The sequence below is a fragment of the Aquarana catesbeiana genome, linkage group LG09 (assembly GCF_042186555.1).
Source record: "Aquarana catesbeiana isolate 2022-GZ linkage group LG09, ASM4218655v1, whole genome shotgun sequence".
NCBI lineage: Eukaryota > Metazoa > Chordata > Amphibia > Anura > Ranidae > Aquarana > Aquarana catesbeiana.
In genome coordinates this window covers 169,987,001-170,014,100 of record NC_133332.1, presented here as the reverse complement: position 1 = coordinate 170,014,100, position 27,100 = coordinate 169,987,001, and the positions used below count along the sequence as shown (strand labels likewise).

Genomic DNA, 27,100 nt, shown 5'->3' with positions numbered 1-27,100 from the left:
ATTTTGTGCAATAATTCCTAGAAACTTGAAAGAATATCTTTGCATATAATGATTATATTTTCAAGACCTTCAGTTATTTATTAACATAGATCCTTGATTCAAAATGTCTGAAATAGTCATTTTAATTTCTCCTCACCAAAGAACCTTTAACATACTAATAAGATATAAGATACTCTGCTCCTAAAATTTTCAAAATCTTTCTGTCAAAAATCACCAGGATTTTTCAACAAACACTTCAGAAAGGTTTACTTAAATGCCAAGAGAAATATGGACATCTAGTACAACCACAAGGTTTTGTGCCTTATGGAAAGTATCATATTGAAAAGTCAGTTGCAACCTACAGCTACTCCCATTCATTTTCCGATCTGCTCTTAAAATAAGATTGATAAATTGATAGAATTGACCAAGACATTGCTTCATTTGGACACTTATTATCGAGTTCCTTGTCTGCTTAGTGCATGAATATTTATAAACTAGGTCTGTGTAAAACTGAGAACTCCAGCATCACCTGTATGTCTTCTCACCATAAAATCTTTCTCTTGAAGTCCATTGAGGAACACAAGAAATAAGGAATTCTGAAACAGCCGGAGTTATACTTGCCACCTACAGGAGGTTTGGGCACTGGCAAACAGAGAAAAAAAACACCTTCCCTAGTATAACTCCACCTCTAACCATTATGACTCAGTTTTGTTCAGAAGCTCTACATAAGGCCTAGAAACACAGAGGGGTGGGACCTGTGTCCCCCAATGGACTTGAAGAAAAAGATTTTATGGTAGGTACAACAAAAATCTTGTTTTCTTTATCATGCATTGAGAGACACAGGGATTCAGAAATTCAAATTCAGAAATTCAAATAGAAACTGCCTGCATTTCTCACCTCAAGTCCAGCCTCCCAACTGGCAAAACTGAGACTAAGGAAGAACAAGGGTCAACAAGAGAAGCAAAAGTGATGTAAAAGGGGCAAGCTAACATTATCCCCCTAGTTCCCCAATGGGAAGGAGAGGGGAGTACTGTGACCCTTAGAGAAGAATCCACTAACCCAGAGGGTACACAGGAAGGATCTAATCTTGTCAGCCTTGCTTGATGGTGACTGATAGTTACTAACACTAGCCACCTGTAAGGCTTCAATCTGTGGAACCCTGCAGGAGTTGGGTCCTTCAAGAGAATTCCGGCTGCTTTTTCTTGGGGGCACCTTCATGCTGTAGACTTGCTAAAGGTATTAGCAGATCTCTAGCTTCTGAACCTCGGGTCTGAGTGAGAGTTAGACTCAGAGGATCTGTGTGCATGCTTTGTCAAAGACTTTGTCAAGTGCTGGTCCACAGAGACAACATATCTCAAAGGGGCGACAAATCAGCTGTTCCTTAGATGCCTCATTAATGTCCCACGCATTTAGCCAGAGCACCCTATGCATTTGTATAGACATCATTCCTATGCAGGAAACAAGTTCTGAGGCTTGTAATAAACTGTGACAATAAAACTCAAGGCTCCAGACATTTACGGTACTTCAACTGTGGAAGGATCTTCCCTAGGGATTTCAATCAATAATGACATGGTGTGACATCAGAATTACCTCCAACACAGGACAGGGGGCTAAACCAGTTAACTCAGACTGGAATCTAAGGAAAGAATTCAACTTCCTGTCAGTGCTTCAGAAGTTGCAGCAAGATGGTGCCTTCTCTTAGCTGCAGTGGTGCATAAGTGAAAAAATATCTGTGGTGTACCGAGTATCTTGACTAAAGTAAAAATAAAATAAAACAAAAAAGTCTAGTAAAAATATAATTAGATTTATTTCTCAGCAGAACTGATGCATTCAACCTAGGAACTCCCAGGAAACTAGCAAAAATGTAGGTATAATAGAAAGAGGTGGGGTTACACAGGAAATAGCCCTTAACTTTTTTTATTTGCTAGTCTCCAAACCACCTGTAGGGAGCAGTACAACCCAAGTGATTGTAAAGTTACATAAAAAAAAATAAACAACAAACATGTCTATACTTACCTGCCCTGTGCAATGGAATTGCACAGAGCAGCCGCAAACCTCCTCTTTTCAGGCTCCCGCCAGCGCTCCTGGCCCCTCCCCCCTCCCCCCTGTCCAGTGCCCCCACAGACAGCAGGACTCAGGCCCACCCGCTGGTGTCCCAGCAAAGCCAGCAAGACCTGGAAGTGAGGGGAGACAAGATCTGCAGACATGCACGGCGCTGGATCAAATGAGGGCTCAGGTAAGGAAAAGGGGGGGGGGCTGAGAGGGGATGCTGACACCTAAACATTTTTTACCTTAATGTAAGGAATGCATTAAAGACCCTTATGTACACTGGGCATAGAACATTTGACCAATACAGATGTTTTTTTCTTTCAGCCTGTAGAAACAACTCTATGTTATCCTAGGTATCCATGCACATTTGGGCATTTACAAGCATATTTGAAGAGGAGGGGTTAAAGGTTGAAAAAAAGAAAATCACAACTGAATTTTTGAGAGGGGCTTTTGCGCAGAAAAAAAAAATCTTGACGCGCATGAATGCAGCTTTTAGGCGCATTTGGCGTTTTTCAGGTATAAATTGATTATAGTGAAAAAAAAAGCAGAGGGGAATGTTTTGAAAAAAAGCGCAAATGCACATAAACGCTTGTGCAATACGAGCCAATATGAACATTTTTTATGTCTTTTTTTCTGCCAGAGGCTCTGGCATTTTTCATGCACCTATTGTACATGGACCCTAATTCCCGTGTCCCTCATTGAATGATAAAGGAAGCTCATTATACAGTATTATTGACACCATTGGGCTTCTTCTATGACCTTTAAATTACCTTTACCCTTCATATTATGCTGGAACACAGAGATCTATAACTTATATAATTCCTTTGATCAAGGTACTCTATTTATTATATAGTGCCTTGCAGATGGACATTTATATTGACTATACCATAGTCCTCGCTGTATTGTGTTACTACATTGTAATGTGACTCATTTATGAATACATTAGAAAACCCATGTTTTTCTGATGAAACCAATCCAGTGCTAGTAAAACCCATTCTTAGAAATAGACAAACACATTTTAATGTTCACTAAGGATGGTTTGGAAGCATAGATTTTATCTAATACATAAAAGCACCTTAAGTGACGCAAAAGACCTATGTGCTCTGCATTACACATTTGGCTCACTATAATCAAAAATTGGTAACTTAATTGCCCTGCATTATAACAAAATGAACAAGGACATCACTAAATGTCTATGTTAAGACAGCAGACCTTGTTCAAACCTATTGCTAAGGTGACAAGCTACTCTATTTCCCAGTACCCATGTTAAACATCTGTTATTTTTGTGCACTATATTTAAATCTAACAAAAGCATAATTTTGATAAACAGCCACTACTACACTACACTATTTAGGAATGTTTTCAAATATAGTTAAGAAAGTGCACATAACTGCAGATTTAAAGAATTGTATGAAGCCTACAAAAATGATCACTATTTTTAGGTCCAAGATGGTAATTTATCCAAAAGGGACATATCATGTATATACAGTATATAGAGCTATCAGTGGATGGCGTAAAATGCATTTACTCATAATCCAATTCTTAACAAAGCAAGAACATATTTATAAGCATAAAAAATGAATTACAATCTAAGCACAACTGTTTACTGTGCAGACAATGCGATTTCTCTATATGTTTAAATGATGAAATCTCTGCAGCTTTGAAACTTATTTAACCAGCTTCACAGGTAAATTGGTCCATTAGGTATCACAGTGTATAAAGCACATATAGGATGCCAGGCAGGGCTGTAAAATCCTTTAATCGAACTCTGTATATCTGCAGGAGAAAGGCATTTGATTTTACCTCTCTTTCTTCATGTGGCGTCTGTCCATCTAGGCGACAGTATTCATAGCCACGCCACATGCAGTAATCCTCCAGAATGTCGAGAAGTCGGGTCATTTGACTAAAAATAAGGACCCTGGAACCTATCACGGAAGAATACAAGTATTACTGTTGTTATGTGTTCTGCTGCAAACAGTGCACATAAATCGAATCATATTTTATTCATTGAGGCAAGCACTAAAACATATTCTGGTGTCCCTCTATAATTTGTCATTGAATTAGAAATGGATACATGCTTAAACATAGCAACCCTGGGAATCTCAAAGTAAGCAAGCATCCTATATGTATACTGTCCACAAGGAAAATGTCTGGGAGACATTTAAAAATCTCCAAAATAGAAGCTGATCATGGCTTGGCAAAATATATTACAACACTGCCATCTAGTGTTAAAGAAAACAAGGCCCATTTATTAATGATCACAGTTTTCCAGGAATGACTTGTCACTTTAATGTAACCACCATAGGAGAGGATTGAAGCCGAAGGTTGTAAGTAGGAATGGGCGAACGGTTCGGCCCGAGCATAAGTTCGGGCCAAACTTTGGTTGTTCAGACATTCAGTGAACAGCTAACAATATGCGGTATTCGCGGCAAATTCGAAAACCGCAGAACCCCGTTAAAATCTATGGGACACTAACATGAAAAACCAAAAGTGCTAATTTTAAAGGCTTACAGTATCTCACAAAAGTGAGTACACACCTCACATTTTTGAAAAATATTTTATCTTTTCATGTGACAACACTGAAGAAATTACACTTTTGTACAACTTGTATAACAGTGTAAATTTTCTGTCCCTTCAAAATAACTCAACAAACAGCCATTAATGTCTAAACTGCTGGCAACAAAGGTGAGTACACCCCTGAGTGAAAATGTCCAAATTGGGCCCAATTAGCCATTTTCCCTCCCCGGTGTCATGTGACTCGTTAGTGTTACAATAAAAATGAAATATTCCATTAGAACAGTACCACAGCAAAATTACATTTCTAAGGCCTCTTTCACACTGGGGCTTTCACACTGGGGCGGGGACGGCGTCGGCGGTAAAGCGCCGCTATTGGCAGAACCACCGGCTGCATTCTCGGGTTCTCGGGTTCCCTGTTGGGACAGGAGAGCCTGAGAAAACCATGGAAGATGGTAGGAGGAGGGGACGTTCCCTTCTAATTAGCCGCTAGGATTGCTTTTACATGAAAGCCGACCGCTGGCTGAAAAGAATGATACCAAGATGATACCTCAACCTGCAGGCATCATTCTGGTATAACCACTCAAAATCCAGCAACATACCAGTACGTCGCTGGTCCTTGTTGGGCATACATTGTAATGTTCTTTTTTTCAACGAAAAAAAAAAAATCGGTGGGTTGATAGCCAGTAGCCAATAGCTGCCCTAGCATTGGTTTTAGTCCGTCGGACTAGCATACAGACGAGCGGATTTTTCGACCGGACTCGAGTCCGTTGGAAAGATTTGAAACACGTTGTATTTCTAGGTCCGTCTGACTTTTGGGGAAAAAAAGTCAGCTGGAGGCCACATACAATCGAATTGTCCGACAGAGTCCGGTCCACCGGACCAAGTCTGCCGGAAAGTCCGCTCGTGTGTATGCGGCATAAGACATACCATACCTGCAAAGCAAATACAATAAAACAGTAAAAATAAAACAGAGTGAGAACAATAGATATAGAACATAAGCGAGAGAACAATAGAGAGAGAGAAGAAAAATAAACTATTTTTGGCTTTTTTATTTTTTTTATATTTTTTGTGTTTTTGTGTTTTTTTTTTTCACTTTTCTAAAAACTGTAAACTGAACGTTGCAGATTAGGGTCTCTCAAAATGTGATGGCCATCACATTTTTCAAGACCCTGTGTTAATGTGTCCTAGGACTGTGTAGTGCTGTACCCTACACTAATACACCACTAGTGTGTGGTAGCGTTTGAAACAGTCACCGATGCAGAGACCAGGTTGGTCAGGACAGGAGGGACAATAAAAGCGGGTGTCACGCCTAAATCCGTGTTTTCTGCAGACACAACATCTTCTTTGGGGTGTTCTTTGGGTAGGGGTACCAGGGAGGACATATGGAAAATGCCTCTCATGCAGCCGACCAACTGCATTTGCGTTAGGAAGGTGGGCCATAGCACCGTCTGGAAACAGAAGGGCTGTGACAATCTCTTCCTGGAATTTGAGGAAGGATCCAGTCCGTCCTGAAGCTTTGTATAGCACAAAAGCGTTCAGCAGAGCCAATTGAAATAAGTAAACACACACTTTTTTGTACCAGTGTCTGGCCTTGCGGGCAATTAGGTACGGCGCCAACAACTGGTTGTTGAGGTCCACCCCTCCCATATTAAGGTTGTATTCGTGGACACAGAGGGGTTTCTCCACAACACCAGTCGCCGTAGGAATTTGGACTGTCATATCTGCATGAAGGGAGGACAGAACAAAAACATTCCACGAATCCCTCCACTTCACTGCTAACAAATTATTACACTTCAAGCAGGCTCTCTCCTCCCGTCTAAGTCGGAATTCTACAAGCTGTTGGGGGAAGTCCCGGCGATTAGATCGAACGGTGCCACATGCGCCAATTCCATAATCAAAGAGGTGACTAAAAAGTGGCACGCTCGTGTAATAATTGCCCACCTACAAGTGGTACTCCTTTCCAAATAAGGGTGACACCAAGTCCCACACAATCTTACCAGCGCTCCCTATGTAATCTGGGCAGTTCTCTGGCTCTATGTGACTATCTTTTCCCTTGTAAACCATAAAACTATATGTATAGCCCGTTGCCCTGTCACAGAGCTTATACATCTTGACCCCATATCTGGCACGCTTTCTGGGAAGATACTGTTTGATAGACAAGTAGCCAGAAAACTTAATCAGGGACTCATCAACGCAGACAACTTCATCAGGAGTAAACAAGGCTGCAAACTGCTGGTTGAAGTGATTTACCAGGGGCCGAATTTTGTAGAGCCGATCAAATCCAGGGTCACCCCGAGGACGACAGAGTTCATTGTCATTGAAATGCATGAACCGCAAGATCTGCTCTTATCGTGTCCTGGTCATGGAGGCAGAGAACACGGGCATATGGTGAATTGGGTCAGTGGACCAATATGACCGCAACTCACTCTTTTTAGTTATGCCCATGAGGAGGGATAGGCCCAGGAAGGTCTTAACTACTTGCCGACCGCTGCACGACGATGTATGTCCAAACTTTGACAGCGGATATCGTTGTTATGGCAGCAGCTAGCTGCCATAACCCTGGTATCCCCGTTTTCGTGCGGCGGCCGGCTTTCAGATAAAAGTGGTCCCTGCGGCAGATTCGCCGCAACATCACTTTTATCGGGAGAGGGGCCCCTCCTCCCACCGCGATCCAGTGCCTCTGCCGCTTACCGGAGCCGTCGATAGCGGCGGAGGCGATCGCGTCTGTCCTATAGCTGTGCCTGGAGACGAGTGAGGCTAAGACAGCGCCCACTCGTCTCCATGACACTGCTGGGCGGAAGCGACGTCAAAACGTCACTTCCGTCCACGCCTCTTAAAGGCATATTTTTTTCAATGTCATTTTTTTCAAATGACTTTTTTTTATTTTTTTATTGCATTTTAGTGTAAATATGAGATCTGAGGTCTTTTTGACCCCAGATCTCATATTTAAGAGGACCTGTCATGCTTTTTTCTATTACAAGGGATGTTTACATTCCTTGTAATAGGAATAAAAGTGACACAATTTTTAAAAACAGTGTAAAAATAAATAAAATAATGTAAAATAAATAATAAAAATTAAAAAAAAAATTAAAAAACACCCCGACCGGACGAGCTCGCGCGCAGAAGCGAACGCATACGCGAGTAGCACCCGCATATGAAAACGGTGGTCAAACCACACATGTGAGGTATCGCCGCGAGAGCAATAATTCTAGCCCTAGACCTCCTCTGTACCGCAAAATATGCAACCTGTAGGATTTTTTAAACGTCGCCTATGGAGATTTTTGAGGGTAAAAGTTTGACGCCATTCCACGAACGGGCGCAATTTTGAAGCGTGACATGTTGGGTATCAATTTACTTGGCGTAACATTATATTTATATAAAAAAAAATTGGGCTAACTTTACTGTTGTCTTTTTTTTTTATTCAAAAAAGTGAATTTTTTCCAAAAAAAAGTGCACTTATAAGACCGCTGCGCAAATACGGTGCAAAAAAAAGTATTGCAATGACCGCCATTTTTTTCTCTAGGGTGTTAGAAGAAAAACCATATATAATGTTTGGGGGTTCTAAGTAATTTTCTAGCAAAAAAAACTGTTTAAAACATGTAAACACCTAAAATCCAAAACGAGGCTAGTCCTTAAGTGGTTAAATTCGGAAACTGTAATAGGTCTCCAATCTCCAGCAAGGGTCAACTGGGGATTAGCGGCGATGAATTGACCAGCATACAAATTGCTTTGGTCCACAATAGATCTATAGAGATCTTCCGTGAAAAACAGTGAATAAAAATCAAGTGACGTAAAATCAACTGTTTCCATCTGAATTCCGGGCTGGCCAGTGAATGGGGGATGTACGGGTGCTGCAGAAGTGGTGGGCTCCCAATTAGGATTGGCGAATGCAGCAGGAAGGGCACTATGGGCTCGACGGGCCTGTCTTTGTCTTCTTCTTGGTGGCAGCGGGACACTACTCGTGGTAGCCACCTCACCAGCTTGAACTGCACTTATGGGACTCGCCACGTCACCAAGTGTTACTGCAGTGCTGGATGTAAGACCAGGATGTACTAGGCCACTGGTGCTTGCCAGTTCACCAGAAGGATGAGCGGCACTAGTACTGGCTCTCTGCTCCATACGAGAGCCCTGCAGTTCTTGCACCTCAACGACAGCAGAAGAACAGGGTCAGGTACGCCTGGCCTTGGCAGGGACCACAACTCCGTCGTCAGAGCTATCTGTCAGGGTGCCGCTGCTGTCTACCGGTTCATACTCTGAGCCTGAATCTGACAGATGAGTGACTTCCTCTTCACTATCTGTCATGCTCAGAAACGTGTAGGCCTCTTCACTAGTGTACCTTTGATTTGACATTTTGGTCTCTAAATTTACTGGTAAAGTAGTGAGACTCACAGGAAAAAGAGCTCCTGACTTTCAGCGACTACTTCAAATGCTACAAAAAAAACTGTTAGCGTTTGCAGGGATCAGGCCTGACTCTGCAAACGCTGCAGTTATGTGTTTTTATAAGTGACAGTGATTGATTGATACTGCACTTGGGTGGGCTGGGCTAGGCGGAGGAGCTAAACGCAGGTGCTAGCAAGTATCTGGGCTGATCCCACTAACTACTGGGGACACTAGTATAGATCTGATCAGATCAGATATCCATCCATTCAGACATTATACTACTAAGGGAGGTGTATGGTGCGTGCGTGGGTGTTAGCGCTATTGGCACTAATCTGACGCTGCCTGGGGTGACACAGACCCTATCTGAAACTAAAACCTAACTGATATCACCCACCAGGTGATCAGGGGGTGCCCTGACGCTATAAAAAAGAAAATATATAACTAACCAGTGTCATCCGTGACACTTATGCAGTGATCACTGGTGACAGGGGGTGATCAAGGGATTAAACCTTTATTAGGGGGGGTTCGGGGGGGTCCATAGACCTATCTGAGCCTACACCAAGTACCCCAACACTGATTTCTGCCACTAATGACACCAGTACAGTGATCAAAAAAAAAATATGAACACTGCACTGTGTGACACAGTGACAGGGGGTGAAGGGGTTAAGTGGGGGGGGGGGTGATCGGGGGTTGATCGAGGGGTGGCAAGTGAACCTACGTGAACTGGCGTCAGTGTGGTGTTGGTGCACTTACTCTGAGATGTCTTCTCTCCTCTCACTGGAACAAAAAGACTTCCACGAAGAGAGATGACATCACTTCCCCTGCTGTGTTTACACTTACACATGCAGAGGAAGGATCTCATTCGCCAGGAGCAATCCCCAGGTCCAGGCCAAATACCATTGGCCTGGGCCTGGGGATTGATTGGTTCTGGATTGAATCCGATCGTCACGGCCCCCCGTATAGCTACGATGCTTCCCGCAGCCGGGCCAATCTGCCGCAGTATAACTGCGGCGGCTGGTCCGGAATCGGTTAAACACAATAAGCACGGTAAAAACAAAATATATCAGAATGGTTACAAATCCTGTGTACAAAATCACCACAATGATTGACTGTAAAATTCTCCTAATTCACCTGTCCCGTTTCAGAGCATCTATGTCTCCTTCTTCAGGGGTGTTTATAAGAAGGTCAATCATACATCTATAATGTAGTAATAACAAGAAGTCAAATGTAGAGTATGAAAAAGTGTACAGTGAGCAACATTATTTATAGCATGTATATTACAATGAAGAACAATGAATATTGTGTAGACATATTTTGTGGAGATATCGTAGGTGAAACATTCCAATAAAGCTATTTAAAAACAAAGAGTATGAATGGAAGTGCGTCTCCAAGAATCTGCCTGTTGGGGTAGTTGGTCTTCACAGCGTATTTAGTATACCAAGTGAAAATTGAGTGCAGCCGAGCTAGCATGAGAGGCTTTGGACAGCTGACAACAATAAAGCCAAGGGAGCATAGCTCTATAAGTAAAAGTAATACATGGTAATAGGGGACACATTAAATGATATGATTCAGCTAGCTTACATTGACTTTTTTACATTGATTATTTGCTGAAAGAGTTTTTATAACATGTACAAGCAAGATGTATACAGAGAGATTGTATTGAAAAGGTTTATATGAAAATAATGTATATACATACAGTATGTATCTTACCTGCGCTCAATGATAACAAGTAATTGTTAAAAGGTTGATATAGATAGAACACTATAGTTCGTGTCGCTGTAAGATAATAGATGTATGACAAAGAGTCACTTCTGTGTATATGTATATATATGTATATAGGTATTTCAGTTTGATATTATGAAATCATAATGATTCTTCATAAGCCAGCCTCTCCTTGTTTTACTATCATTAATGCAACCATGTAGGATATAATGGGGCAGGTTCAAGGTAATATAGATAACATTAGAGGTGACTTGTAAAATGTAATTTGACGTCTAGTCCCACAAACGTGGTTAGACCATATATGTAATATAAATCACACCATCTATGTGAGTAAATTACTAAGCGATGAATAAGCCCTATGATTGAGTCTGTATAATATTGAAGCGTATCAAACAATTTATAATATCCTCAGTAGGAGGCAAAGGTTGGCGGCCAGGACAGAAAGACTCTGGGCTTGTGCACATGTGTATGTATAATGCTTCAAAACATTAGCAGTGGAGATAAATGGTACAATATCAGTAAAGCAGTGGTGATAACCATCCAATGATATTGATACATAACCACTGTCATTGTAATGTATAAAAAGTCAATTGTACCTGGTATATGAAAGGCAGCCACACAGAGACCCATCCTGGCATCGAAACCCTCAGGTGGATGTCAGCCATGTCTCCAGGGCGTGCCTGATATACTTGTCTCTCTCCAATGGCAGGCGCAGCCAGTAATTATCAGCTGCGCTTGAGATGGACAAGATCAAGAGCACATCCTCTACAGGCTGGGTCCTGCTTGCACGCCCCTGTCACGACCGTGCATGTGCAATGTCAGCGCGGCAGAACGACGACGTGCACCCACGGCCCACCGACACACAAGCCTCACCGACAGCGCATGTCCGTCAGAGTAGTAAAATGATAGCCAGACAGAATAGAATCAGCTGTAGCCACCATAGAAACGCCGCCACGGATTACCAAATCCGGGCGGCTGTGTGTGCCGGGCATTGCAACGATCCACCTCCCAAAGGATCGGTAGCCATGTAGTGCATATTTTAATAAACTTTGAATGTTCAATCAGGTACTGTAGGAAGGCACTGTGTGGGACATGGGTTAACATGGCCCCCTAGTGACCAGACCCGAAAGCACAAATGACAGGCAGATCAATGGGAACAGAAAAACCAATAGTAACAGTTACACATGTATTCTAGGGAAAATGTATATACATAAGGCAAACCCACCTAACATACATAGTAAGGTACATATAATAGATAATCAGAAAATCGAACAAATATATTAGTAATGCAAAGTTACAGATAGAGAAAAGAGAAACTGCAGAGAGCCACTAATCAGGGTTCATAAGCTGTCTATTCACAGAAGCCATCAGAGAATGTATTGATATTTTGTCTTTTATTTTGTTTTATTTCTCCATACCTCCGGAAGAGAAACCTTCCAAAAAGGACTTAAAACACACAGCCTCATTGAGGCCGGGTGGTAGGGTAGCATTTAGATTGTGTATTCAGCTCCATTTGGAGGAGGGTCTTGTCCCCAATCCCCTCCTCTGGAGCAGGGATGGATACAGTCCAATATGAGGAAATTGACTTTAGGAAAACTACCTCCGTGTACTATTTTGGTGTGTCCAATCCAGTTCAGTTCAGGAGCAGTTCAGGGTTACTAGTTTGTATGCTTTTTATATGCCTGCAAGCACGTTTCCAAAATTCCAATTTGGTCTTACAAATATAAAAACAGCCGCAATCACAGTGTAGCATATAAATGACCCCAAAGGTCTTGCAATTAGCGAAATGTCTTGGACTAAATGTTTGGCCGTTAGGGAGAATGCGGTTTCTTTCAGTGTACATGTATTTGCAATAATTACAGGTACCGCACATGTATGTACCTTTATATTTAGATGGATCTTTACGAGCTTCCCCTTTATATTCGCTGGTGATTAGTTTATCTCTGATTGATGTTGCTTTACTGATATTGTACCATTTATCTCCACTGTTAATGTTTTGAAGCATTATACATACACATGTGCACAAGCCCAGAGTCTCTGTCCTGGCTGCCAACCTTTACCTCCTACTGAGGATATTATAAATTGTTTGCTACGCTTCAATATTATACAGGCTCAATCATAGGGCTTATTCATCACTTAGTAATTTACTCACATAGACGTATATAGAGATCACATCACATAGATGGTGCGATTTATATTACATATATGGTGTAACCACGTTTGTGGGACTAGACGTCAATTACATTTTACAAGTCACCTCTAATGTAATCTATATTACCTCGAATCTGCCCCATTATATCCTACATGGTTGCATTAATGATAGTGAAACAAGGAGAGGCTGGTTAATGAAGAATCATGATTTCATAAAATCAAACTGAAATTCGTATATACATATATATATATATATATACACAGAAGTGACTCTCTGTCATACATCTATTATCTTTCAGCGACACCAACTATATAGTGTTCTATATCAACCTTTTAACAATTACTTGTTCTCATTGAGCGCAGGTAAGATACATATGTATATACATTGTTTTCATATATACCTTTTCAATACAATCTCTCTGTATACATCTTGCTTGTACATGTTATAAAAACTCTTTCAGCAAAAAATAAATGTAAAAAAGTCCATGTAAGCTAGCTGAATCATACCATTTAATATGTCCCCTATTACCATTTAAGCCTCTCATGCTAGCCCAGCTGCACTCTTTTTTCACTTGATGGTATACTCAAATATGCTGTGAAGACCAGCTACCCCAACAGGCAGATTCTTAAAGACAAACTTCTGTTCATACTCTTTGTTTTTAAATAGCTTAATTGGAATGTTTGGCTACGATATCTCCACAAAATATGTGAGTCTACACAATATTCATTGTTATTGTAATATACATGCTATAAATAATGTTGCTCTCTGTACACTTTTTCATATTCTGTATTTGACTTCTTGTTATTACTACAATATAGATGTATGATTGACCTTCTTATAAATACCCCTGAAGAAGGAGACATAGATACTCTGAAATGGGTCAGATGTACGACGAGAATTTTACAATCAATCATTGTGTGATTTTGTACACAGGATTTGTAACCATTCCAATATATTTTGTTTTTTAATGTGCTTATTGTGTTTAATAAAATACGATCTTTCTACAAATTATGTTAGTGCCTGAAAAGTCCACTTAGGGGATACCATCCTTCTGTCTCATTAATTTGGATGTAGCATGTTAAAGGGACACCTTCATCGATATAATTATTGCTTAATGAGACCAAGATAAACGTATTTGGTTCAGATGGTGTCAAGCGTGTGTGGCGGCAACCAGGTGAGGAGTACAAAGACAAGTGTGTCTTGCCTACAGTCAAGCATGGTGGTGTGAGTGTCATAGACTGGGGCTACATGAGTGCTGCCGGCACTGGGGAGCTACAGTTCATTGAGGGAACCATGAATGCCAACATGTACTATGACATACTGAAGCAGAGCATGATCCACTGCCTTCGGAGACTGAGCCGCAGGGCAGTATTCTAACATGATAACGACCCCAAACACACCTCCAAGATGACCACTGCCTTGCTAAAGATGCTGAGGGTAAATGTGATGGACTGGCCAAACATGTCTCCAGACCTAAACCCTATTGAGCATCTGTGGGGGTATCCTCAAACGGAAGGTGGAAGAGCGCAAGGTCTCTAACGTCCACCAGCTCCGTGATGTCGTCATGGAGGAGTGGAAGAGGACTCCAGTGGCAACCTGTGAAGCTCTGGTGAACTCCATGCCCAAGAGGGTTAAGGCAGTGCTGGAAAATAATGGTGGCCACACAAAATATTGACATTTTGGGCCCAATCTGGGCATTTTCACTTAGGGGTGTACTCACTTTTGTTGCCAGCGGTTTATACATTAATGGCTGTGTGTTGAGTTATTTTGAGGGGACAGAAAATTTACACTGTTATACAAGCTGTACACTCACTACTTTACATTGTAGCAAAGTGTAATTTCTTCAGTGTTGTCACATGAAAAGATATAATAAAATATTTACAGAAATGTGAGGGGTGTACTCACTTTTGTGAGATACTGTATATACAGTGGTACCTTGGATTACGAGCATAATTATTTCCAGAAGAATGCTTGTAATCCAAAGTATTCGTATATTAAAGCGAATTTCCCCATAGCAGTCAATGGAAACTCAGATAATTCGTTCCACAGTGACTGCTATTGTATGCAGTACTGCATGTGACCAGAGGTGGGGGGCACCTGAGACACTCGGAAACACTCGGAAACCGCTCGGCTGCACACTGGGACACTCGGGAATGGAGTGTTTTCCAAGGGGCTCCAAATGTCACCGGCGCCCCCGCACCTCTGGCCAAATGCGGTACTGCACACCCCGGAGGCTTGAATTCTGCTCGTCTTGCGAGACACCGCTCACAAACTGAGTCAGGATTTTAAAAAAATGATAGTTCGTATTGTGAAACGCACGTAAACTGCGTTACTCGCAATCCAAGGTATTACTGTATATATATATATATATATATATATATATATATAGATCTCGTGCTCGCTTTCCATGTAGAAATCTGTGATCACATGACATGACTTTGTATAGAGGGTAGTTAGTGGACTGCCGGTAAGTGTGCAGTGTTCTGATGTCTAACAAACAAGGGCGAGTCCACTCCAATTTCTGACCTATCATAGTCCGCCCCCACAGGAAGGTCCCACCCGCAGCAAAGCCCTCTCCGTGTGTCAGTCAGCACACAGCGGGATCTATACACTGAGATGTGTAGGTGCAAGTTTGGGAGTGAACTAGGCGCAAGGTCGTAGCCACATAGGCTTTAACTGGACGCAAGGTCGGCACCAGATAGTTGTGAACAGGGCGCAAGTTCGGCACCAGATAGGCGTAAACCAGGCGCAAGGTCAGCACCAACCAAGCGTTATCTGGGCAAAAGGTCATCACGAGAGGTGCCAACCTAGCATCAGCACAGCACTAGATAGGCGTAAGGTGGGCAATAGATAGTCGCAGCAATGCAGAAGATTACAGCTCATATAGGAGCTCAGATTGCCTACTCTGAGCCCTAGCAGTGATTGGAGCTTTGTGAACAGCCAGAGTCCCAGCCAGTGGCTGATGTCTGCCCAGTGAGTGGGGTGCTTCTCCATGTGTGACAGTCCTGGCGAAGGGGGTCCTCTAGTGTCCAAATGACAGGCTGAAGCCTCTGATGTCAGTGTGTAAAGGAGACTGTGTCAAAGGCCATACAGAGGTTGGTGTGTTTGTGTGTAGTTGTGCTGGACATCCAGATTCTGATTACTTTTTAGAATGACGAGATTACCAGTGACATTTATTAGGCCTCATTTACACTTGTGATTGATGGGTGATAAAACCACACGGTTGATCCACGTTTGTAATGCCCATCAACTGCTGCTGCTAAATTGCTGCTGAGGGAGTGGCTGGGGATGTACACGTGTCATGGCCATGATGGTGTGCTTTGCCGCTGCCACAGGACTTATACCCCCTGTTGTGCTTGGCAGATGCTAATATCCGCCAGGCATGACCCATTCAAGTGAATGGGGCCAAGCTGCAACTACCTCGCAACTACGCACAACACACGATACAATGCCTCCTCACCGCCTGTCTGTTGTCTAAAGAGCAATACGAACATAAATTGTTCTTCAAACAGCAAAGCAAGTCTAAACAAGGCAAAAAAAAAAAAAAAAAACCCTCTTGAAACAATGAAGTATAAACTAAAATTTTTACTAAATGTCAATAAATTTTAGACACATTTAGAAGTTCCCTGAAGAAGCAGAATAGTTCTGCGAAACACGTTGGAACATAATGTGCTATGGAAACAAATTGTATAAACTCTGTTAGCCAGTAATGCACTCTCACCATGCTAAGCACATGCTCAGTTGCTCTATCATGTTAGCACTGTGTCTAACATCAGAGCCACTAAAGGCTGATCAGCTGACAGCTTTAAGATTTACTGTTGCTGAAGGGGAAGAAAGTAACAGAAATAACAGACTGTGGTGAAGGAACACAGATTAGGGAGGGTGAAAAGAAAAGCAGAAGTCACAGGACAAACTCTGCTGCCAGGCAGACACAAAAGAGTTAAACTTACAAGTATGGTGTCTTATCTCATCTCTCTGATATTCTCTCCTCTCCTTGGTGGACAGCCTGTGAACTTCAGCGCTGTATGGCCCCTTTCACATGGGGTGGAGTCCGCCTGCTCAGCGGGGAATCTGTCCACTGATCCCCGCTGAGCAGGCTGATGGCTTGTCCGTGTCCGCTCCGCTTATGCAGAGCAGACACAGCACGCTCTCCTCTATGGGCGGTTGGATGTAAATGGACCACCTGTGTGTTTACACCCGACGGCCATTCGATCCACTAGATGGATGGGGAATGGATCCCCATCGGTCTGTTTTTAGCCTATAGGATCAGATCGGATGTTGATGGGTGTAAACAGACACATCTGTTTACACCCGCCGCTCCAAAGATGACAATAAAGGGTCCGATTGGGTCCGCCTAAAAAACTGACAGGCGGACTCAATCAGTCAGCCCATGTGAAAGGGGCCTAAAAATGTTGTCATCCTTCCTCTCTAACTTCGCCAAGACCTACAGTCAAGGCTGGAAATCTACATATTTTAATAACAGAAAGTGGTATATAGTTTTTGAGACCAAGGAGAGGGAGAAAGAGTCCAATAAGGAAGTGACTGCTCTGGGCTTGATGGCCCCCAGCAAGAAAAAAACAGGCTGTGAATTGCTGGAGGCAATTTACAGCACACACTAACTTTGGTAGCATAATTATTAATGTGGAATGTATGTTCTTTTGTTAACCACCTGGCAAGCGTGTACTGTGCATATACTGAGACAGTGCGGGCCAGCTGTGCAGAATCACAAATACAGTGGGGACGGAAAGTATTCAGACCCCCTTAAATTTTTCACTCTTTGTTATATTGCAGCCATTTGCTAAAATTATTTAAGTTCATTTTTTTTTCCTCATTAATGTACACACAGCACCCCATATTGACAGAAAAACACAGAATTGTTGACATTTTTGCAGATTTATTAAAAAAGAAAAACTGAAATATCACATGGTACTAAGTATCTAGACTCTTTGCTCAGTATTTAGTAGAAGCACCATTTTGATCTAATACAGCCATGAGTCTTTTTGGGAAAGATGCAACAAGTTTTTCACACCTGGATTTGGGGATCCTCTGCCATTCCTCCTTGCAGATCCTCTCCAGTTCTGTCAGGTTGGATGGTAAACATTGGTGGACAGCCATTTTTAGGTCTCTTCAGAGATGCTTAATTGGGTTTAAGTCAGGGCTCTGGCTGGGCCACTCAAGAACAGTCACGGAGTTGCTGTGAAGCCATTTGTTATTTTAGCTGTGTGCTTAGGGTCATTGTCTTGTTGGAAGGTAAACCTTCAGCCCAGTCTAAGGTCCAGAGCACTCTGGAAAAGGTTTTCATGCAGGATATCCCTGTACTTGGCCACATTCATCTTTCCCTCAATTGCAATCAGTCGTCCTGTCCCTACAGCTGAAAAACACCCCCAAAGCATGATGCTGCCACTGCCATGCTTCACTGTTGGGACTGTATTGGACAGGTGATGAGCAGTGCCTGGTTTTCTCCACACATACCGCTTAGAATTAAGGCCAAAAAGTTCTATCTTGTTCTCATCAGACCAGACAATCTTATTTCTCACCATCTTGGAGTCCTTCAGGTGTTTTTTAGAAAACTCCGAGTGGGCTTTCATGTGTCTTGCACTGAGTAGAGGCTTCCGTCGGGCCACTCTGCCATAAAGCCCCGACTGGTGGAGCGCTGCAGTGATGGTTAACTTTCTACAACCTTCTCCTATCTCCGGACTGCATCTCTGGAGCTCAGCCACAGTGATCTTTGGGTTCTTCTTTACCTCTCTTACCAATGGTCTTCTCCCCCGATAGCTCAGTTTGGCTGGGTGGCCAGCTCTAGGAAGGGTTCTGGTCGTCCAAAACATCTTCCATTTAAGGATTATGGAGGCCACTGTGCTCTTAGGAACCTTAAGTGCAGCAGAAATTTTTTTGTAACCTTGGCCAGATCTGTGCCTTTCCACAATTCTGTCTCTGGGCTCTTCAGTCAGTTCCTTTGACCTAATGATTCTTATTTGCTCTGACATGCACTGTGAGCTGTAAGGTCTTAGACAGGTGTGTGGCTTTCCTAATCAAGTCCAATCAGTATAATCAAACACAGCTGGACTCAAATGAAGGTGTAGAACCATCTCAAGGATGATCAGAAGAAATGGATAGCACCTGAGTTAAATATATGAGTGTCATGGCAAAGGGTCTGAATACTTAGGACCATGTGATATTTCAGTTTTTCTTTTTTAATAAATCTGCAAAAATGTCAACAGTTCTGTGTTTTTCTGTCAATATGGGGTGCTGTGTGTACATTAATGAGGAAGAAAATGAACTTAAATGATTTTAGCAAATGGCTGCAATATAACAAAGAGTGAAAAATTTAAGGGGGTCTGAATACTTTCCGTCCCAACTGTATATACACTCCGGGTCCCAGCCAGTGACTGACGGCCAGCGATCGGCTATGAGTCTAACAGAACACAGCTCTGTGAATATTAACAGCACAGAGCTGTGTTCAGGAGATCTAGTTGCTAAGCAGGGAATGAAAACAACTAGATCCCCAGTAAAAACAGCACACACACACACACACACAAACATTTGTTAGGCACATATTTAACCTTTTGATCTCCCTAGATGTTAACCCTTTCCAGCCCAGTGTCATTAGTACTGTGACAGTGCATATTATTAGCACTGATCACTGTAGTAATGGCACTGATGTCAGTGGCAGTTAGTTAGTTTCCCCCAGCAACAGTAGCTTCTGTAGGGTTGGAGATCGCGCTGGACTGACTCAGTCAGTTGTAAGTCGATGGTTAGGTGATGGTGGGGATAGCTTGGAAGTGATCTCTTCTGATGCTTTCTGTCCCACTACACATGGAAGGAGATAATGAGCCTGGGCTGCTGTCTTTGGGTACGGCCTTGAGGTCGTTTCCGCATGTACTAAAGAGGGTAGGAAATGCAAAAAAAGGGTGTAATTTGTAGTTGTTTATTGAAAGTAGCAAAAGATGGTCAAGCCAACGCAAGATTCTGGGGAAAAGACTCCCCCTTCCTCAGGGCTGCTGCGGTTTGTAGATGATGAACAGGGAAAATCCCACACGGATATCTCTGTAAGACCAGAATCAGAATTGCTCTGAGATAGCTGTGTTGACAGCAGTGGTGTCAGACCTGTTATAAGTTGCTGATCCCCACCATTAGGAGTATATAAAAAAAAATCCAGTATATATCCCATAGTTTATAGACGCTATAACTTTCACAGAAGTGTAAGGCTGACCACAAGTTAGCCTGTGTTTGTAGGAGGAGTCAGGCTGCCCTCCATTCCTCCTTCCCTGTCGACGATTGCTCACGTGTTGACGTCATTTCCGGGTGACTTTCTGACGTCACTTCCGGTGTTCGGATCTACAGGAAGATTGTGCGGTCGCTTCTCCACGATCTCCTGTCTTGTGTAGGGCAGCGGTGTCCACGCTATCTAACAGAGGCTTTTGTGCATTACGGGGCAGGTAAAGGGGAGACGTTTCTTCCCTCCGGTTCTTGGGGCGCACTTTACTCACCAGGCTAAACCTGGGGTTCCAGCATTGGCACTGTATGCAATGGGTTTGGGGGCTCGGGCTGTTAGAGTGCTCCACATTGCCACAGTGGTATTTTTTGTCTCACCATTGTTTCCATTTCAGGATATGGTTAGCAGGCCCTCCTACCCAGTGCTCAGCACTGGAGCACCCCATACTCCGGCTCAGGGTGTCACATGTGCATTCATGGCTTCACAGACCACCCTCACTGATGCACGCCATACTCCCACATCTCTATGACCATTGTATGATGTTAAAAAATAATTAAACAAATAAAATAAAAAGGGAATAGAGGAATCTTGTCCTAGCCTAAACTTCAACATTCTATATGTATTTATCCTGAATGGTAGTTTTGTATGCTTATGTTCCTTTTCCATAGTTGGTTTTTCTAAACATCAACAGGAGCCATAAAGTTTTCATATTTTGCGGTTTTAGTTGTATTCAGGTGGGTATTGTTTGTTTCCTCATGATGGATTTTCAGGGGTGGTTTTACTTTCATTTCTCAAACCCGACTCATTCGTCCATACATGTTGTTTCTAAGTGGTAGCTTTTGTGTATGTGTTTTCCTTTCCATAGTGGTGGTTTCTACGTTTCAACAGGTCTTGGAGTTCATTTTTTTCCCCAGTTCAGTTCATTTCAGGTTGGTTTTTCTGTTTTCCCATTTCACGGTACATGTTATGTCTTCAAACGTTGGGTCTTACGGTTGTACACCACGGTAGTATTTACCCATCACGTTTATGGGTACCAACGGATTGAGGTGATCGTTTCTAATTGGCAAGTCTCCACATCAGTTTCTCACGCAGCTTTCGTTACTAACTTTCTTACGCTAACATACGTTTCACTGCTCATATCATTTGGCCCGGCATGGTTCAGGCTCCATAGGCCTGAGATCACTCTGGGTTGCCTGCTACGCTTCAGGGGAAGTCACGAATCTGACACGATTTAGTCCTGCACTACGTATACTTCTCTATGTTTTGGGTTCTCATATCTTTTTTTTGTTGTCATCACATACATGTTTCAAGATCACATCTTCACGATCGGGTCATGGCGTCACCACTGCAGCATCACCTATCACATTTATAGGTACTAACGGGTTGAGATGGTCGTTTCACAAGACTGACACGTTTTCAGTCCTGCACAAACATTTAATACATCGTTTCACAGTCACCGTTAAAAAAAAAGGGAGAGGTTGATTTACATTTCTTGGCTTATGACAGTGTTGTTCTCGGTTATGCAGGTCATGTCACAAGCAGCGGACATTGAGGACTTTGCATCCATCCCTCCTTCTCCGGCTAGGGGTTTGGAAGACGGAAGCACACCCTCCCTAAGAACCTGGACTGTCCCAAGACTTATGGCAAAGCTGCAAAGCAGGGGTATTTCGTGCCCTGCTTCGGCATGCAAAGCTGAGCTGTTTAGGTTGCTATTCCCCTGTGCTTCAGGCTCTAGTGTGGAGCAGGTTACCCTTCGGACTGTCACCTCATCCCTCTCACAGATTCACGCTACCCTGAATTCCCTGGCAACTTCCTGTCAGGAATTGCGTGCCAGGGTTGAGGTATTGGAGAGTCAGCCGATTCCACCTCCAGGAGCTTCTACCTTTCCAGGTGCATCAGCAAGTTTCGGGACCCCCTTGGTACCAAGCCCTGTACCCAAAGGCCCAGGTAATAGCATGATGGCTCCTTCCATTACCCCAGCACAATTCATTCCTGGGAACATAAAAAAAAGACATTTTGGAGGGCAAAGATGTTAATATGGCATTCTGTTATTAGCTGCCCATGATGTAGCCGATAATAGAGAATATGAAAACACTGCGCTCTAATAGCAAAAATAAAATATATGTGAGCCAGCAGCTACATACATTGTGACAAACAATAACTGGTAACTGGGAAAAAAATGCAGCGCTAAGAAGTATTAGGAAGTTAAGGTGTAGTGAAACAATTAAGTAAGAGATGTTGTACTGAACAGTAAAGCATATGTGCAAAAACCATAAGTAAAATGAAATGAACAAACACAGTATAAAGTGTCCACATATGGTAAATGGATGATTCCAAACTCAAATTAATAAGAGGAACTGGTATGGACCAAAAAATGATGTGAAACTAGAAAATAAAGTCAATGGTGCACGGTGTGGATCTGTGACTGTGAGTCAACAACGGGGTACAGAACTTCCGTAGCTGTAAACCAACATCTCGATATGGGGCATCAGAATGAAAACATCAGGAAGTAAGATAAGATGGGTACTCTTACCAGATGACGTGGACTCCACTGTCATATGACATGGAGTCAATGGTGCATGGAGCCAAACCTAGGCTGGAAAACGATATCCGGAACGGTGGAACCTCTGTCTCACTTCTCGACTTCTCTGGTGGGGTGAAGAAACATCAGGAAGGGCCGCCAACTGGATATCAGCCAAAAGACCTCAAGGATGTGTTCCAAGGAGAAGCCAGGGACAGATTTGATCCAGACCCCGTGATGGAAGTAGGGCTACTGGAAGGCAGTTTCTTGCATCGGGGTAATATGCAAATAAAAAATAAAAAGCTTCTGCATAGTGCAGGTAAACCAGTGATTTTTATTTCTAAAAATACCATACAAAAATGGATAAAAGTGATCACAATTGAAATAAAATCTAAGCAGCGTAAGGGGAGATCCCCAGTCCCCAGCCAGTGTCGTCTTTAACATATCTGTACCGGTTGTTTCAGGGCTCGCCCTAAGTCAGCCTGTTCACTGAGATAGAACAAGACCATGTGACTAAGCCGAATTAACGTGCCTTTTTTATAGTCTTGTTTAGCCACCCATCCGTCACCCTTGTTGAGCAAATTTTTGATAGGTTTCACAGGGGGGTTCCACACTTTTTTTTTCTTTGCCACTAGGCACTTTTGAGTGTCAGAATCTGAGGTCATCAGCCACAGATGTGGAGGTAGTGGATTTGTTGCTTCAGTCTGAACTCGAAAAGGGCTTTGCCATTGGTCCTTTTTCAACACTGCCCTTCCGGGTTTGGAGGGTCAACCCCCTGGGTCTTGTCAAAGGGAAGTTTTCTAATAAATTACAGTTAATTTACGACTTGTCAGCCCCTCATTGTCCGCATGTACCTAGCCTTAACTCTTTGATTCCATCAGAGGAGTTTTGTCACTTAAGTATTCATTAGTGGATTTGGCGATACAACGTATCATCAGGATGGGCAAGGGCGCTTGGCTGTCCAAAGCTGACATAGTGGACGCTTTTAAACTTCTTCCGATTCTGCCGTCACTCTGGCAGTGGCATGTAATTAAGTGGAAGGGGTTTTATTATTTTGCCACCAAAGTTACCTTTGGCTCCAAAAGTAGCCCTTGGCTGTTTGATTTTTTTGCACAGGCACTCAGCTGGATCCTCACACATGGAGAAAATTGTCAAGACGTTATCCACTATTTACACGATTTTCTCCTCATCGAGAGTTGAAACAGGCCCCCGCCGATCAACAGAAACTGATGTCAGTTTTCTCAGCACTCGACATCCTACTGGCAGTTAAGAAGATGGAAGGCCCAGTTACTACACTTACGTTCCTGGAAATCACGCTTGATACACAGTCCATGCAGGCCAGTCTTCCTACAGATAAGCTAGTAAGGATCAGAGACCATATACATGCGTTTACGATCTCCCAAGTCTGTACCAGGGTTGAATTACAGTCTCTGCTGGGTATGCTGAATTTTGCGATTAGGATCATTCCCCAGGGAGGGGAGGTCTTTCATTTCTGGGTTATTGGCTTTGTTACCCTCAGTTCCGACTCTGATTCTCGTGTTAAACTAGATCCTTCAGCTCTATCTGATTTACACATGTGGGACAAGTTCCTCCAACATTGGAACGGTGTTACCATGTTTATCCCTGCAGAGTCTGGGTTTTCCCCTCAAGTCTCAACAGATGCAGCAGCCACAAAAGGCTATGCGGCTATTTTTGACACACACTGGCTAGCTGGGCCTTGGCCCGACGGGGTTTTGGCTATTCCAGGGTTTACGGAGACATCAGTTTTGTTTGAAATCTACCCCATAGTTTTGGCAGCACAGGTGTGGGGTCATTTGTGGGCAGGTAAGACCATGTTTTTTTCCATGGATAATCAGGCCACATCAGATATTGTCAACAAAGGCAGATCATGTCTTTTGTAGGTAGGCTTATTTGGTTGTCCCTCCAATTTATTTTCCACATACACTGCAGGTTCATCAGTGGTCTAGAGAACAAAGCGGCGGATGCTCTGTCCCGTTTTAACTACCCGCTGTTTTTCCGGCAGGTCCCAGACACAGACACTTGTGCCACTCCATTCCCACATTTCTTACAACTAATGATGGACTAGATACCCACAGGGCTGACGCAGCAGCCTTGATCTACAAATCAATGTCTGTGAACACCAGAAAGGCTTATGTCACAGCCTGAAATGTTTTCTAGGCTTTCCAGTCATGGTATCCTAGGGTTAATGGCTACAGCATTCAGTATCTACTGGCTTTTACTGCCTTTTGCCACTCTCAGGTTAAACTGGCCCACAGCACTATCAGAACATATCTGGCGGGTATACAGCATTTTTTTGTCTTTGTAGGACCCCAATAGGCCATGCATTTTTTCAGCACAATCCTATCAAGGCTAATCTAAAAGGTATTCAGAAGAGTAGCCCTCCTACTGTGGTTAGCAGACTTCCCATCACGGGACATATATTTCAGGGCATATCCGATATACACACCAGGTCTCCTTTCAGGTTGCTACCTAGCTTGGTGCTCAAGGCAGCCATGTATCTGGCCTTTTATGGTTTCCTGAGGCCTGGGGAGTTTACATGTACTGGGACAGGATCCCATATTCTCATGGTCAATCAGTTAGTCAGGTACCCCAACCACTTCCGGTTGCATCTGCACGCTTGCAAGACACAGCAAACGGGATTCGGTACTGACATCAGATTTTTCGAGACCAGTAATGCATGGTGCCTGGTCTTGGTCTTAGACCAACTCGTGATGGCAACAGCAGACAAGCCCAGGGATAGTCCCTAGTGCTCCCCTCTCTACAGCTCAATTTATGAAACATTGCCGCACTCTGCTGTCAAATCTGGGTTTGGAACCCAAAGCATATTCTGGCCATTCTTTCAGAATAGGAGCATCTTCCGCTGCTTCTTGCCAAGGGGTCCCTGTTCATGTGATTAAAAAATCAGGTAGGTGGAATTCGTCATGCTTCTCCAGATATATCCTGGATTCACTGGTCGAGATGTCACGCTTTTGTACATTTGACTGATTAAATGTTGCATTCAGTTTTTAACAAATCTTTTGATCGTGTCATCCTACTGTCTTTATTTTTGCCCCCTTTTAGGCATACTGACCACAGCACATCCCAGGTCAATTCCTTCCTTTTCTAAAACAATCTATAAGAAGACTCTGAGTAAAAGTGTAAGGCTGACTGTGTTCGTAGGAGGAGTGAGGCTGCATAAAGCCTGCCCTCCATTCCTCCTCCCCTGTCGACGATTGCTCACGTGTCCCACCCACCCACCCATTCCCTTTCTTTCTTTTACTTTCCATTAAAAATTCATACTTGGGTATACCCCCTTTTAGGCATACTGACCACGTCACCACATCACACCCCACGTCAATTCCCTGTTTCTCCTTCCTTTTCTAAAACAATCTATAAGAAGACTCTGAGTACAAACCAATCTATATACGTGATAAACGTGAAAGGAGGTGGTGTTGGAATCTTCCTATCCCCTCAAAGCAGGTTCTTAATCAACCCCCCTCTTTGTTCCTCTCCTCATTTGAAGCTCACTGTATTCGTCTATTTTCTCCGGTTTCATTGAGAATTGTTGTGATCTATCGGCGCCCCTGGACCGTTACCAAGCTTCCTTGACGACTTCTCTGCCTGGCTACCCTACTTTCTCTCGTCTGAAATTCCAACAATCATTCTTGGTGACTTCAACATCCCTGTTAATCTTAACACTCCCGCTACTTCTAAGCTGCTGAGCCTAACCTTCTCTTTTGACCTTAAACAATGGACACACGCTTCTACTCACTCTGTTGGCAACTGCCTTGACCTCATATTCTCCTACATATGCACTCTGCACAACCTCTCCAATATTCCTTTTCCTCTCTCTTATCACCATCTTATTAGTTTCACTCTCTCCTCATCTTCCTCCTCCTTGTTTTCCAACTACCAAACTATTACCATCTTAACCCTTCTCTTCTTTTTTATGCTACAGATTGTCTCTATGACAAAATCTCAGCCTCGTCCTGCCCCAACTTGACCACTTCTGTCTACAACAGTTCACTGTCATCCACCCTGGATACCTTCGCCCCCCTCACTACACACGGAATCAGGGACCTTTCCACTGCCTTTGATACAGTTGATCACCCTCTCCTCCTCAAAAAACTCAATTTGCTTGGTTTCCATGGCTGTGCTCTCTGTTGGTTTGAATCTTACCTATTTCATCGCACCTTCAGTGTCACTTCACTCCACTTCCTCCTCTGCAGCTCCTCTTCACTCCACTTCCTCCTCTCCAACTCCTCTTAACGTTGGGGTCCCCCAAGGTTCTGTCCTTGGACCTCTACTATTTTCAATCTACACCCTGGGTCAGTTGATAGCCTCCCATGGCTTCCACTACCATTTATATGCTGATGGCAACCAAATCTATCTCTCTGCCCCTCAGCTCACCCCATCAGTCTCCTCACGCATCACTAATTTACTAACAGACATATCAGCCTGGATGTACCCGGAGCAATCTGCGCTAACCCCAAAGCTCTACAGTGATGCTGAAAAAATTATTTGAACAAAATACAAATAATAATGACAAAAAATAAAAATGACA

The 27,100-nt window shown here is 43.1% G+C and overlaps 1 protein-coding gene across 2 annotated transcripts in view; it reads right to left on the bottom strand.

Moving 5' to 3' along the window:
• Positions 1 to 27,100, bottom strand: part of SMARCA1 (SNF2 related chromatin remodeling ATPase 1) — a 409,892-nt gene that overhangs the window by 257,174 nt on the left and 125,618 nt on the right. For both annotated transcript variants that reach the window (XM_073599403.1, XM_073599404.1), the window contains one exon: positions 3,832 to 3,953. In XM_073599403.1, the coding sequence (XP_073455504.1) occupies positions 3,832 to 3,953 (122 nt within the window). The remainder of the gene's footprint in view (positions 1 to 3,831; positions 3,954 to 27,100) is intronic.